This window comes from Euphorbia lathyris, chromosome 5, assembly GCF_963576675.1.
Source record: "Euphorbia lathyris chromosome 5, ddEupLath1.1, whole genome shotgun sequence".
NCBI classification, from domain to species: Eukaryota; Viridiplantae; Streptophyta; class Magnoliopsida; order Malpighiales; family Euphorbiaceae; genus Euphorbia; species Euphorbia lathyris.
In genome coordinates, this window is record NC_088914.1 from 19,357,986 (window position 1) to 19,373,728 (window position 15,743).

General features: G+C 37.6%; 1 protein-coding gene across 1 annotated transcript; it reads left to right on the forward strand.

Annotated features, from left to right (window-relative positions):
• Positions 1-8,688: 8,688 nt before the first annotated feature.
• Positions 8,689-10,272, forward strand: LOC136229707 (uncharacterized). Its single transcript, XM_066018611.1, has one exon. The coding sequence runs from the start codon at positions 8,689-8,691 to the stop codon at positions 10,270-10,272; it is 1,584 nt and encodes a 527-aa protein (XP_065874683.1).
• The last annotated feature ends 5,471 nt before the right edge of the window (positions 10,273-15,743 follow it).

Genomic DNA, 15,743 nt, shown 5'->3' on the forward strand with positions numbered 1-15,743 from the left:
ACCAACTAACTTCGTTTTCAGTTTTCTGTTTGGCCCACTTCCTCCCTCCCTCCCTTTTTCAAATCAACAAATTCAAATTATGTTTCTTCCAATATTGTTACTTATATATTTGATTTTTTTTTCTTAATTATTTCTCAGTTTAGTTGTAATTTTTCTTTGGCATCAAAGAATTTCTTTGTCACAATTCTTCCATCAGTTACAATTATAATGAATATAAGCAACGTTGTCAAACTCGGCTCGATTTGACTTGATTAATCTAGTCTAACTATCAAATTAACCCAGTTTAACTAGATCCAATAGATAAACCAATCTAAAAATGCATCAAATACCACATTTGTCTAAAACTGATAAAAAAATTCCATTACTTGGACTGTTCAATTGGTGAAACATAAACTCGACATGTGTTTAGCTCATGCTGAATTAATTGTATTCTGGATCAGAACAATGAACCTATTTGAAGTGGCTTATTTTGTACCGAAAAACCAATGTATGAACAAGGATTAATTTTACTTCCCTACCTCGCCACTCTAGGTTGGGGGTAGGTCTTGATGGAGAAGTTCTCGACGAGTTGGAGTGAGTTTGATTTTTAAGCTTCCATTATTATATTTATCTAAAATAAATATGAATTGATATTAAATAACATTGCTATTACTAGTATAATTATACTAAGTTTAAGTGTAATATATTTTATATTATGAACTTATTTATTATATTAATCTTTTGATTTTATTATGTTAAATTTGTTAATTTAATAATTTGATAATAAAAATATATTAGTAGTAGTAAGTAGTATAATTTTTTGTTTAATTTTTTCTATATTAGAGGAATAAATGAAAATAAAAATATCATTTTTCACCTGATATTTTGGATTTAGGCTCAACTTCTAATCCTTAGTCTTTTATCTTTTTTGTTCTTTAACTGGTTTGATTTTTACAACAACAAATAGAAAAAAATCAAATGATAAAAAGTAATTAGTTACCATTTGTGCTACCGAGTGAGCTACCCTATTACAATATCTTCTACCTAAGTCAAAGTTATAACCATTAAAGGTCAAGATAAGTTAAAGACAATGTCATGATTACATTCTTGTTTATATGGTTAAAGTCTTTATATGAGTTTTATGTGTTGAGTCTGACATCCTAAAAGCATTCAGAATTCAGGTTCAATGTATGGCCCGCGACCCTAATTGTTTCTGTTTTGCAGGTTCATAATAAATTATATATTTAGGGTTGTTTTCACAATGTAAATCTCGTTATTTCCAATTTTGTATCTCATCCAGTTAGCCGGTGTAAATATGTAACTAATGATTTCATTTATTGCTCATATTTGGATGTGTATTAAATAATCAATTCCAGCTAGACATAAATCAAACCAATCACCAGAGTTTAAGTAGTGTCCATGTTAAAGATTAGTACATGTTGTCACGAACCCGTCTCTAAAGGGATGGTAGTCGGGAACTCTATCTATTGTACCACTTTTTCCCTGTCTAATAGATTGAGTGGCAATTCTATAACTTCCATCTTTGGTTTTCAAGGCTAAATCATCAACAACATTGATCATTAGCCCTATAGTGATAGGTGCTCTTCTTTTTCGACCGAAGAGTTTCTCATAGTGATGGATCCGACGGGGGAGTTTCTCATACCACTATGATGCTATTTCTTTTGTGTGTTCAATACATGCTCACTGCACAAATTTGTTACGGTTGAATATATGTGGTAGTGCTCTGACGAGGGGAAAATTCTTTTAATTTATGAAGTAAAACACAAAAAGGATCAAGGTGAGACCGTTGACCAGCGCCTCCACTTTGATGCCTAAGTAATAGAGTTTATGATGAGAGAGCACTAACTGATTGATAGAAAATTGCAATAGATATATGGGTAATTAATTTATTAGTCTCTATATTTTGACAAAACACGTTGTTTAGTCCTTATATTTTTAAAAACACATGGTAAAGTCCCTAACGTTTTTCTCGGTGAACTGTTTAGACCCTGCCGTCAGATTCTCATGAAAATTCTGTTAGTCAATTTGGATTTGCGTTCTTTTTTTTCTTTCTTTTAAACTCTAATGCATCTGAAATCAACTTTGAGTGTTGTTCTTAATCGTTCAAATTCGTAAGCATTGGGTCTGTTCTTTTTCTTGTTCTCCATACAAATAGCTTCTTCTTCTAAATTGGATTTCCTCTTCTGAAGTTTGAAGGTAAATAGTAAAGGGTAATTTAATCATTTCCGAAGTCATAAACGGTAAAAAATCTAACAAACAGACGGAAGGACTAAACAGTTCATTGAGAAAAAGGTTTGGGACCTTACCATGTGTTTTTGAAAATACAGGGATTAAACAGTGTGTTTTGTCAAAATATAGAGACTAATAAATTAATTACCATATATATATATATATATATATATATATATATATATATATATATTGACTATGAAGTCTCATTCTATTTATAGGGAGCCAGAGGCAAAATCGATAGTCAATGTCAAAATTACCTTAGATTGCGACAGGTGGACATACTTTAGGTAATTAGTGATAATACCCGAATTAGGATTCCCGGGTCTTAATCCGTTGAGGATTTAGAGTGTATTTCAAAGGTTCACATGCCTTGAGGAATATTTATTCCTATTTAGTTTGATCTGGCGGTCTTCCTTACTCCGGACGTCCTTGTAAGCTTAAGATGGGGACACATATATCCTAATATTTTTTGGCATGATATAATTAGCTAATTTATAATAATTTGTGTCTCTTCAATTTATCTTTGGTTTTTGTATTATAGGCAAAAAAAATATATATTCTTAAGACCTAGATCTTTATAATTTTTCTTCATTAAATTTTCAATCTTTATAATTTTTTTATTAAGATTTTGATTTTTAATTTTCATACGTATTATCATTAACGATTTATATAGTTTCGATCCTCACCTTTGGGAATAGAAAGAATTTCCGTGGCCAGCAGTCCCACCCATAGAGGTGCAAACCATCTGCGAAAGGGATAGTCACTGTTGTCGACGGTGGATACCCTTACGAACCAAAAAAAATAACGATTTATATAGTGAAGTTGTTAATGAGTGGTTCAATATATATAAAAATTAAAATTTATAAGTTTAATCTTACAAAAAAAAATGATGAGTTACTCAATCTATAAACTAGAAAAATTCAAAAGTTTAATTATGAGTGATTTTTCTTTTTATAATATTAATTAGGATTTTGTTGGGAGGTTCACTTAATAGCAACAGAGTGTTTTTCAAATTTCATGGGCCCATTTAAATTTTGTGTTGGGTCCAATTCAATTTCTAAATCCATATATAACAATATTGTTTTTGGATAAGGTGTAAAAATAGTTCTAACGTTAGGAGTAAATTTATCTCTAACATCTAAAATTATGCAATTTTACTCCTAACGTTGGCAAGGTAAAAGCAATTTTAGCTTTATCGTTGACAAGAATGGTCAATTTTAGATATCATTCTCACCAATTGCATAATAGTTGGTTCTAAAAAAAGGTTTTATATTTTTTGTGATCTAATAATAAAATTGGAGATTAATATTTTTTAATTTGACAAAATATTAGAATTTTTTTGTCCAACTATATCTTTTAATATTTTTTCACTTCTAATCATATGTTTTGATATGTCGTTACTAATGAGTGATAAAATGACACACATGTAATAGATGACACGATCGAAAAAACAGTTTGATGAGTTATTTTTTAAGTTGACCAACTTGTCAACATTAGAAGTAAATTGCTCTTAGTTATCAATGTTAAGGGTAAAATTGCACCATTTTAAACGTTAAGAGTAAAATTGCTTCTGACTATAAACATTAGTGGTATTTTTGCCGTTTATCCCCTTAAATAAAGGTAAAGTATACAAAATAAGTAGGCTTAATACATCATTTGCCCCCTGAACTTATCCAAAATAGTTGATTGGCCCCCTGAACTGTCAAAGCATCTCGATAGCCCCCTGAACTTGCGTAAAATGTAATCAATTAATCATTCGGTTGTAAAAAAGCAAGTCAAATACGGAAGATATGTTACACGTGCCTTAGAATGTCATTACATACTTCACAAAATAAATTAAAACATGTTAAAAAAGAATTTCTTACTTATTCAATTATAAAACATTTTCTTTTCTAATATTATAATCGCATACTCCGATCTTGGTCGTTTTACTTTTTTAAGATGCGTGCAACATATCTTCCGCATTTAACTTACTTTTTTTACAACCGAGTGATTAATTGATTACATTTTATGCAAGTTCAGGGGACTAACTGAACATTTTATGCAAGTTTAGGGGGCTATCAAGACACTTTGAAAGTTCAGGGGACCAATCAACCATTTTAGACAAGTTCAGGGGGCAAATGATGTATTAAGCCAAATAAGTACTTGTATTGTATTCAATTTACAAACGCATTCTTAGTTTAAAAATTTGAAAAAATAAGTATGTTATAGTTCAAATGGTTGAAACTTAACCTAGCCCCCAAGAAACTTTTGTCTTCTTCATTTCATTTTTTATATTTTCTTCCGATTTTTAGCCAAAAAAAAATAACTGTTCTTTGCTTTATTTTTTCTATTAAATATTTTTTTGATTGATCTATTATGATAAATTTTGTAGTTTCTTCTTTATTTATTTTTTTTTTGTTATAAATGGTTATAATATCTCTCCTTATATGGATGGTTGTCATCTGTCTCCATACATGAGCGTTATCATGTTTTTTTTTAAATGAATATGTAATTTTTGTGGTTTGTAATTAAGGAATATGCAAGTCATTATTTCAATAAAAATTATTAATGATTTAGCTAATTTTCAAAATCAAATATTACAAGAGGTGGAGCCCAGGGTCGGCTCTGCCCTTAGGCCCTCAAAAAGTAGGGTCCATATAATAATTTTTTCTTAATATATCATTATATATTTTATGGAATAGTTGTATCATCGGTTAAAAAAATAAAAATAAAAGGATATTGAATATAAATTTTAATTAGTGAATTTACGTCTACAAAGGCGGAGGAGTTCTTAGATAATATATTTTTATGTTTCTATCAATATTTTTTTCTTTTTTCCAAATTTTAAAGTTATAATGTGTTTTTTTATCATTTTTTTTATGAAAATGCCTGTATCATTTCACTAAATAAAAAAAAACTTCATCGAAAAAAATGTAAAGAATAAAATCTCATATAAGTAGAGACTTAAGTCAATACAAGATCAACGATGGAATAAAAAGACTACATAGAGCAAAAAAAAAGCCATAAAATATACATTTTTTCGTCAAATTGAAATTATATAAATATATATAGTTATAAAATTTTATTTATATATAAATAGCTTACAATTCATATCTCGTCTAGGACTTCAAACAATCATGAACCGGTTCTGACGGAGCCAAGAGGCCCCAACTCTCGGAATCATCTATCATGGTCTGTTTTGATCTCCTATCTCTAGCAGATTGAGAGTTGAGGGTTCAAGATGCCCCAAATATATTTATTAAGAAAATTTTGATTTAGAAAATTGTAAAATGAATTTGATTTTTTTTTTCAGAAAAACGTATAGTGAAGAAAAAAAAGGTTCCCTCAGCAATCCTATATTCACCCACCACGGAGATTTTATATATAAAATAATTTGTAAAATCAAATTTTTTTTATTAATAAAATTGTTTTTTTATGTATATAGTTACTAATTAGGATACGCGGAACAGTGATCCGAGCTCTCTTCGGGGGGTGCTCGTGTTCCTCGAGGGTCGTCTCTGTGCGGGGAGCGGTCCTTGGAAACACTCCGACGATCAAGATAGTTAGTTGCTCGAGAGTATTGATAATCTATTCAAAATGAGTTAGAGTGTATGTTACCCGATCCCCTTGCTTTGGTTGCCTCCTTCTTATTTATAGTGAGTCCCCTTGGGCCTTTGAGGCCTCTCGCCCCCTTAGCCCTTGGGCCCGCTGGTCCTATGGGCCTATTGGGCCTTTAAAAGACATTCCGAATCAGGTAGTCCCCCCCCCCCCCCCCGATCATGCATATCGAGTATTGCATGCGAGGTGTAGTTGTGAATCTGGGAGCCTTCTGTTCACCTAGTGAGCGGGGGGTAAGCTTTGAAAACGCTGCTCGCTTTGTGAGAGAGAAAAAGACCCTTCCAATTTCAGCATGCGCTTCTAGTTTCTAACGCAGAATTAATTGCTTGCACATTAATGCTTCTGCACGCGCCGTAAAGTATCATTGGATACCGTGTTCTGCCGGCACCCCCGTTTGAGATATAAAATATAGGAAAGAAGGCATTATTTCCTTTTGCAAATTCTCACTTGGTGTGTGTTCTTAGTCTACTTCTTTCTTTGGATTCCTTGCTTCCTTGCCGGCATTGCGGTCTGCATTCCGTTGCTTGTCGGAATTTGCTGAGTACCGGGTTTGTCTGCGTTCGGCGGTCGTTTGAGGGCAGTTTCTCCTTGTTGTCGTGACGTCGTTTGAGGTCAGTCGTGCCTCTTTTTCATCTTTTCTCTTTCGTTGTTATTTCGTTTGTTTATCTTGGGAGGGAGAGTATGTCAGAGGGTTCTTCGCGGGGAGCCTTAAAACGACTGCCGCCAGTGACACCGGGTGACTTTACGCTTCGTGACGCTTCTCGAACGCGATCTACGAAACGAAAAAGGCGAGTAGGGACGGAAGAGGAGAGTGGTGTCGCTGTTGGAAAGAAAAAGAAAACCGCCGTAGTGCGTGCGGCGCCCAGCGTTGAGCGGCCGTTAGGAGGAGTTGCCGCCGACGTTCTTGAAGTGATTGTGGTTGTACCGGAGGGTGTGATTACCGAAGATCGACCCTTAGCCTTGATTTACGAAGAGATGCGTGAGAGAGTGTGGACGCGGTCGTCGGGTGTAACTAGTGTTGATGGTAAACGTTATGAGGGGAGGCAACGTCCGAAGAGACCGGAGTCCTTTTCGGTGGATGATGTGTATCGATTAGGGTAGCCATACGAGTTGGTTGCGCTTGAAGAAGATGATCGTGCTCATCATACGGGTGGAGCGAATGAGCTAGTGGTGTACGAGGAGCAGTTGGAGTCAAGGATGCGGCTACCTCTTCTTCCCTTTTTTGTGGAGGTATTGAAGGAGTACGACTTGTGTCCTGGTCAGATCCATCCAAACGGGTGGAGGATGATGGTGGCGTTCTACTCGCTATGCCGATCGGCTGGATATCGAGCTACTGGGCTGGTGTTTCGTGAGTTCTTTCATCCGAACAAGGGACCCCGATCACAACATGTGACCTTCTCGCACCAAAAGTTCAAGGTTCTTGGCGGGTTGAAGGATAAGGTTCCTGAGTATAGGCATCGCTACTTCTTGGTGCGGAAGTTGGATGGCGATTTCCCTTTTCGGGTGTCATGGAATGGGGATCCCATGGATTCTAGTCGGTGGCTAAAACCGCGCCGGATGTTGCCATCTGAGGAGCATCTCGTGAAGTACTTAAAAGGGCTGCCATCGGATAAAGAACGTAAGAAGGATGTGGATGAGCTCGTTGGTCATTTTCTTACCGCAGGGTATTACATCTGGAACCAGTGGCGAATGGCTCAGCTATCCGGCTGGTCGCCGATAGATTTCGAGAAGTGGAAACGTGGGTACAACTTTTCAACCGGAGAGCTAGCGGAGCTGGAGGCGATAACCGTGAATATCGCTGTCGTATGTGAGGGGTCCGAGTTGTGGATTTTATTTTGCATGTGTTTCGTGTGTTTGCTTGAAATAGACTGATCGTGTTGCTCCTTATGTAGGTCCAGGTGATACTCGCGTGAGTATGGATTTTGACCCGAATGAGTTTGTTGTTGGCCTGGATACTGTGGACAGGGCCGGCCCTGGGCCTTGAATTTTGGGGCGTAGGCTCAGGGCCCATGAATATAAGGGGCCCCAAATTAATTTTTATATTTTAGTATATATATTTAAAAAAAAAACCTACCGTTGTTTGTTGTTTGCGTGAGCGTCGAGCTAGCGTGCGTCTCCTTCTTTCTTTCTTCCGCGATTTCTTTTGTTTCCTGCGTTGCGCGTCTTCAGCGAATTTTTCCACGATCTCTTTCCGCAATTCTCTCCTCAGCCGCGTTTTGTCTCTTCCTGCTTTGAAAACTTCCGTTGCTTGCTTGCTTGTTGCTCTGCTCCTCCTGTCCTGGTAAGTAAAAAACATGAATTTATAATTTATTTATTAGTTAGTTTTCAATTCAAGTTTTGCTGTTTTGATTTTTTTATTTTGTTTTTTATGTTTTTTGATTTTGCTGTTTATTTATTACTACTAGTTCACAAGTTTTGCTGTTTGATTTTTTTACTTTGCTGTTTATGTTTTCTGATTTTGATTTTTTTATTTTGCTGTTTATAATTTATTTATTAGTTCAAATTTTGTTGTTTGATTTTTTGATTTTGCTGTATATATATTTTGATTTTGTTGTTTGATTTTTTAGATAAGTTTGATATTTGATTTGATTTTGGTGTTTACATAATTTAGTTCAAGTATTTTGATCTTGCTGTTTGATTTTTTAAACTAGTTTATGTTACTGATATTGTTTATATTTATTAATTTTTTTTGAAGAGTCAAGCAGGAGCATCAATTTTTTTTGAAGAGTTCAGGGAACGTCTTATTATCAAATCAAGTTATTAAAGTTTAGAAGAATCTGAGGGAACATCTTATTATCAAGGTGTTATCTTTCTTTTTATATTTTATTTGAATTATTTTTGTTCTTAAATCATAAGATGTTGTCTAAAAAGCATTTGTCCGGAAGTGAAAAAAGAAAAAAGAGAAAAAGATTAGATGTTTTAGTAAAATCACAACAAGGAGCTATTGATAAATTTATAGTTAAGAAGAAAGATTCGAATGAGAATCATAATGGGGAAGGTGCAACTAATGTGGACGAGTCAATAGATAATTTGGTTGAAAATGATATTAGTGACCATAATGCTAATGATTTGAAAGAGGTAAATGAGGTGTCTGAAAATCCCGATGTTGGTAAAGAACAAACAATCCATCCTTTTAATGATATTTATGATCCTAGAAATTGGGAAAGCCTTGATAATAAGGAAAGAAACATTTTAGTTGAAAAGAGACCTATAAGGGAAGAGAATTTGAGTTTTCCTTTAGACAAGTTGTCTAGACATTTTTCATATGCCTTATACTCTAGAAAACTAAACAATGGTGAGATACGTGATAGAAAGTGGTTGGTTTATTCTAAACATGTTGATAAAGTTTATTGTTTTTGTTGTAAATTGTTCAAATCTAGTACGAACAAATCTTTGTTAGCAAATGATGGACATAATGATTGGAAGCATCTTGTTGAGAGACTTGGGCAACATGAGAATAGTATTGAACATATGACTAATATGAATACTTGGAATGAATTAAGAGTTCGATTGGATAAGAGTGTAACAATTGATAAAAACTTGCAACAAGAGGTTATGAAAGAGAAAGAACGTTGGAGACAAGTTTTAGTTAGAATCCTTTCTATTGTGAAATGTCTTGCTAAACATAATATGGCATTTAGAGGCTCTAATGAAAAGTTATACCAAGATAGCAATGACAATTTTTTAGGATTGATTGAAATGATTGTGGAATTTGATATTGTAATGCAAGATCATGTACGACGTATTGAAAATCATGAAATTCACTATCATTATCTTGGACATAAAATGCAAAATGAGTTAATCTGTCTTTTGGCTCAAAATGTTAAAAATTCAATAATCAAGATAATCAAAGAAAGCAAATATTTTTCCATTATTCTTGATTGTACTCCTGATGTGAGTCATCAAGAACAAATGACTTTAGTAGTACGATGTGTTAATATGTCCGGTAAGAAGATAAAAATTGAGGAGTACTTTCTTGAGTTTCTAAAAGTGGATGATACAACTGGATTAGGGCTTTTTAATAAACTTTTAGAAGTGTTGAAAGGTCTTGATCTTAGTGTTGATGATGTGAGGGGTCAAGGTTATGACAATGGTTCAAATATGAAAGGAAAACACCAAGGAGTCCAAACTAGGGTACTTGAAATTAATCCTAGAGCTTTATATATGCCATGTGCTTGCCATAGTCTTAATCTTACTCTTTGTGATATGACTCATTCTTGTGTTAAAACTATTTCTTTTTTTGGGGTTATTCAACGTATATATTCATTATTTGCGGGCTCTACAAAAAGATGGCCAGTTTTTCTTGATAATGTTCCTGGTTTAACTTTAAAATCTTTGTGCAATACTCGTTGGGAGAGTCGGATTAAAAGTGTGAAACCTATTAGGTTTCAAACTCCTCAAATTAAACTGGCTTTGGAGGAATTAAAAAAAAAACTGTGATGATGCCAAATCAAAGAGTGATGCAGATAGTTTAGTAGATGCCATAGAGAGTTTTGAGTTTTTGCTTAGTATGGTTATTTGGTATGAAATCTTGTTTGCTATTAACATGGTAAGCAAGAAATTACAATCTAAATCTATGTGCATTGACTCTACCATGAAACAGTTGGAAGGTGTAATATTATTTTTACAAAAGTTTAGAGATGAAGGCTATGAATCTTGTTTGAATGCTGCTAAAGATGTTGCTTTTAATATGGATGTTGAGCCTATTTTTCCAACAAAACGTCGAATTACTAGAAAAAAACAATTTGATGAGAATGATTATGAAGAGAAAATTAAGACTCCCCAACAGTTATTTAAAGAAGAGTATTTTTTGATTGTTGTGGACATGGCTTTAGTTTCTTTAGAAAGTAGATTTGAGCAGTTAAAATATTTCGAAAGCATTTTTGGATTTTTATTTAATTCAAAAAAATTGAAATCATTAGATTCTAATGATTTAAAAAATTGTTGTGATAATCTTCACTCTACTTTTTCCCATGATGGTGTATCTGATTTTGATTTAAATGATTTTTTTTTCTGAATTGAAAGTATTGCAAATTACTTTGTCATCTGATGAATTAATGTCAACTATTGAAATTCTTGAGTTTGTTAAAGCTGCAGATTGTTATCCAAATGTTTCTATTGCTTATAGGATTTTATTAACTTTGCCTATGACTGTAGCATCAGCTGAACGAAGCTTTTCAAAACTAAAGTTAATAAAAACTTATTTGAGGTCATCAATGTCTCAAGAAAGGTTGAGTGGTTTAGCAATTTTATCTATTGAGAAAGAAATTTTGGGAACTATGGATGCTGATATTATCATTAATGATTTTGCCTCTTGTAATGCTCGGAGAAGTAAACTTTTTTAATTATTTGCATACTTTGTTTTGTAGGCAATTAAAGATGATATTCAAGGTTGGAAAAGAGTTAGAAATTGAAGAATATCAACATAGAGACCGTTCTTTAGTGGTTTAGAATAATTTTGATTATGTTTAGTATATTTTGAAGTTGTATTCTTAATAATATTGATTTTGTTTAGCACATTTTAAAATTACAACATGTGTTTGGGGGTTGTTAGGGGGTGCCAACCTAGTTGGGATGTCCGACAACCTCTATTTCAACTTTTAAAGAAATTTTATTTTTTATCAATTTGGTATTAAAGGGCCCAATTTTATTCTGTCGCCCCGGGCCTACAAAAGGTCAGGAACGGCCCTAACTGTGGAGGAAGCATTTGCCGGTGCATCAGGTTCCTTGGCCTCTTTTTCTTCGCTTGAGGATGCGAACCAAGTGGTTCAGAGCATGGGCGGGGTGCTTGCTACGCACGAGGATACTGATGTGACTGGTAACATACCGCAAGGTATGCTCGGGCTGGAAAGTGAGGCGAAGGAAACTGCGGAGGTGATAGCTGCTGAACCGGAAAAGGTCGAGAACCAGATTCAGGGGGTGCTTACTCGGAAGCGTAAGAAAGAGAAAGGCAAGTCAGTTGCTGGAATTGAAGGTGAAATTTTTTGCGCTGGGGATGATACTGTTGGGGCAAGCGATGGCTCTTAGCGAGCGTGTACTGATGGTGAGGCCGAGCTTTCAGCGGATATGATGGATCAAGTAGGTGATCACCCAGATTGCCAAGTTTCGGGAATACGTTATGGGTTTGTCGGTGCACTCTGACATGGCAACGTCGGACCTTGCGCGGGTGATGGCTCGTGTTGCTAAGGTGCCCGGAGAAGTTCACCGAATGGACGGCGTGTCCAAAATGAACCTTGGTGTGGAAACTTTGTCGGCGCTTGGTGTGGTAAGTTCTCTTGATATGCTCGTTCAGATTTGTTTCTAATGACTGTATCCTGACTTGTGCAACTTTATGCAGGCCATCCAAAACGCTAACACGGTATTCGACATGTGTGTGAATGATGAGAATTTGTTTCGAGATATGGAGCAAGGTTTGCGGAATGCTGTGAAGGAGCTGGAAACGGCGAATGGGAAGTTAGCTACCGCCGGGGAGTTGTTGGAGCGCCGTGAGGGCGAGATCGCAGTGCTGACCGAGCAGCTTAAAGTGGAGACAGGAGGCCGAGTGGAGCTGTCGAAGAGGTTGGCACATGATGCTGAGGAGCTCCGTTCCTACAAGGTTTTGCTTAAGGTGGCCATCTTATGGACTCGTCGAGTGAAGGAGAAGGTCGAGGAGAGAGCTAGGCAAGCCGTTTCGTTGTTCGATGAGAATGAGAGACTCAAGCGAGAACTTGAGGTGGCTCGGAAAGAGGCTAATGATCTGCGTGCCTTCACGGGACAATGCGAGGAGAAGCTGATCAAAATGGATCGAATGATGCTTATTGCTGCTGCTCACTCTGCCGGGTATGAGGTTCCTTTGGAGGTCATATTCTCGTCGAATGTGTATGATAAAGCTGCCCAGGCGAAAGCCGTAGAGTTTTGTGGCCGTTTTAAGAAGAAATAGTGGTAGATGGAGATAGCCTGCTCCTTTTGTTTCTTTGATTCAAAGATGTAATAATTTTTCGTACGGTTGGAATCTTTTGTGATCTTTTGGCAGCTAAGTTTAAACATCATCTTGCATGTTGATTTGATTTGAGGTTTTGTGATGTGTTTGTCATGTCTTGTCTACTCTTGCTATAAATAGGAGTTGGTTTTTGTTTGTGTTCTTCGTTCATGGGGTGTCCTTCTTGCTTCGTTCGTTTGTATTCTTAGGCGTTTGTTTATCCCTATTTTCGTGCGATATCGCTTCGGGATATTGTGGATTCCGGAAAGGTGCTTGAGGTGCAGAAAGCGATCTCGGTGATGCCTCATCCTTATGTGTATTGTCCGCCAAGGGATGATCATGATCTGGACAGAAAGGTGCGATATGCCTCCCCGGTGTGGATGAGGCGGAGCGCAAGTTCTCAAAAAAGGACTATGGAAAGCGAGAGTTCCATGCCGTATACTGGGTCGGTGAAGGATTCCTGTGAGGTGGCGATAAGTGTGTTTTCTTCAACTGAGAAGAAAATCTGGTCGCAGGAAGGGGTCGGCTATCTTAACCCTGATGAAACAGGTTCTCCTGTTTTAAATCCTCATTGGATTAATAGGCTGCTTGCCGACGAGCTGGAGAGGGTAACTAATCTTCCTCATGAAACGGAGTATCGTCGAGTGGGGTGTCATGCTTCACCGACTCGCCCATATGGTCCGACGTTTGTCGATCCTTTGAAGCCTCGGAGCGTGGTGTTTCTCGAGTTTTCTAGGGAAGGCTGTCTCGGACCGGTTCCAGCGAACCCTAACCACCGCGTGACCCATGTTGGCAAGGCATGTCTGTATCATAGGCAGAACGGGCATAACACTGATGAGTGTGTTGACTGGCGAGCGATGTATCAAGACTTGATGGATGACGAAGCTATCCCTAATCCGGACCGTGTAAACGTGCAACTCGCATGAATGTTTTAAATTTTTGAATTTATGCTTTTGATATGTTGTATCGACTTATGATGAATTTAACGATGCTTCTTGCCTATGTGTCCCAATGTGTATTCTTTTATCAAGTCCTATTTGGAAAGAACATCGAGTTGACCCCGTGTTTTCATGGGGCGGTCGAGATGCTTGTGAAAATTTGAAATAATGTTTTGGGTTATTGGTAGCGAGGACCTCATTGGGTGGCCTGCGTTTTGGTTAATCGGTAACAACATGGGGTTGTCTACGCGATCTGCGAAGAGGCGTTTCGAGATGATCGAGAAGCCTAGGAATAACTTTTTTGAGTTATTCGTGGCGAGGACCTCATTGGGTGGCTCGTGTTTAATCGGTAACAACATGGGGTTGTCTACGCGATTTGCGAAGAGGTGTTTCGAGATGATCGAGAAGCCTAGGAATAACTTTTTGAGTTATTCGTGGCGAGGACCTCATTGGGTGGCTCGCGTTTAATCGGTAACAACATGGGGTTGGCTACGCGATTTGCGAAGAGGCATTTTCGAGATGATCGAGAAGCCTAGGAATAACTTTTTGAGTTATTCGTGGCGAGGACCTCATTGGGTGGCTCGCGTTTAATCAGTAACAACATGGGGTTGTCTAAGCGATTTGCGAAAAGGCGTTTCGAGATGATCGAGAAGCCTAGGAATAACTATTTGAGTTATTTGTGGCGATGACCTTATTGGGTGGCTCGCGTTTCGGTGTGGTTGGTAATAACATAGGGTTATTGGCGCAATCGGAGAGACGTTCGTGATCTGGGGATAACGCAGTGTTATGTAAACATGTACTTTTATTCATGATTCAGGTTACAGGAGTTCATTGATAATATTTCTTTAGTGTCTGGATGTTCCAGCTATGTCAAAGATCGTCCCGTCTAATGAGGCGATTTTGTAGGCCCCGTTGTGTAGGACCGTGTCGATTATGTAGGGCCCTTCCCATGTCTGCCCTAGCTTTCCTTTGGCGAGTAGGGATTGAGAGGCGGCCGCATCTCGGAGCACCAGGTCCCCTACTTGGAAAGTGCGGGGTCGCACTCGCTTGTTGTGATATCGTGCTAAGTTTTGCTTATGGGTCGTGATCTGAAGTAGTGCGTTAAGGCGCTCTTCCTCCAATCGCTCTCCGGCCTCAACAAGCTCTTCATCGTTGCTAGTTTGTTCGAAAGTTATTTGTCAAGGAGATCGAAGGATGACCTCGGATGGTGTCATTGCCTCCGCTCCATAGGTTAAGAAAAAAGGGGTCCGCCATGTGCCGGAGTGCGGGGTTGTGCAATATGACCATAATACTGCTGAGATATGGTCGGGCCAAGCTTGCCCTTTGTCGAAAAGGCGTGCTTTTATACCGCGAAGGATCGTGCGGTTGCTTACTTCAGTGAGCCCGTTGCTTTGAGGATGCGCGACTGAGGTGTATCGACCTATTATGCCCCACTCGTCGCAGAAATTGCGAAACTGAGTGCAGTCAAATTGTCGCCCGTTGTCTGTGATGAACGAATGAGGGACTCCGAATCGGTATATTATTGTTCATTTTAGGAAGCTTATAACATTGTCGGCGGTTATCTTGGCGATAGCCTCCGCCTCAATCCATTTTGTGAAATGATCGACCGCGACTACTATGAAGCGTTTTTGTGCCAAGGCAATTGGAAAAGGGCCAAGTAGATCAACTCCCCATACTGCGAAGGGCCAGGGTGTGATGATGCCCTTGAGGGAAGCCGCCGGCGCATGATGAGTATTAGCGTGGACTTGACATGCTTGGCAACTGCGCACTAGACTGACTGCATCGGAGTCCATGGTCTGCCAGTAAAGTCCTTGTAGTCGGGCCTTCTTTGCAATGGATCGAGCGCCATGATGCGAGCTACACACGCCCTGGTGTATCTCTTTTAGACAGTGATCTCCTTCCTCCTCGGATATGCAGCGCAACCAAGGTTGTTTGGAGGACTTCCAATAGAGTAGGTCGTCATGCATCGCATACCGCCAGGAACGCCGAACCACGAGGGATGCCTGCGTCCGATC

Excerpts from the sequence above, each read along its gene's own strand:
- LOC136229707 (XM_066018611.1), top strand. The coding sequence starts at position 8,689 with ATGTTGTCTAAAAAGCATTTGTCCGGAAGTGAAAAAAGAAAAAAGAGA.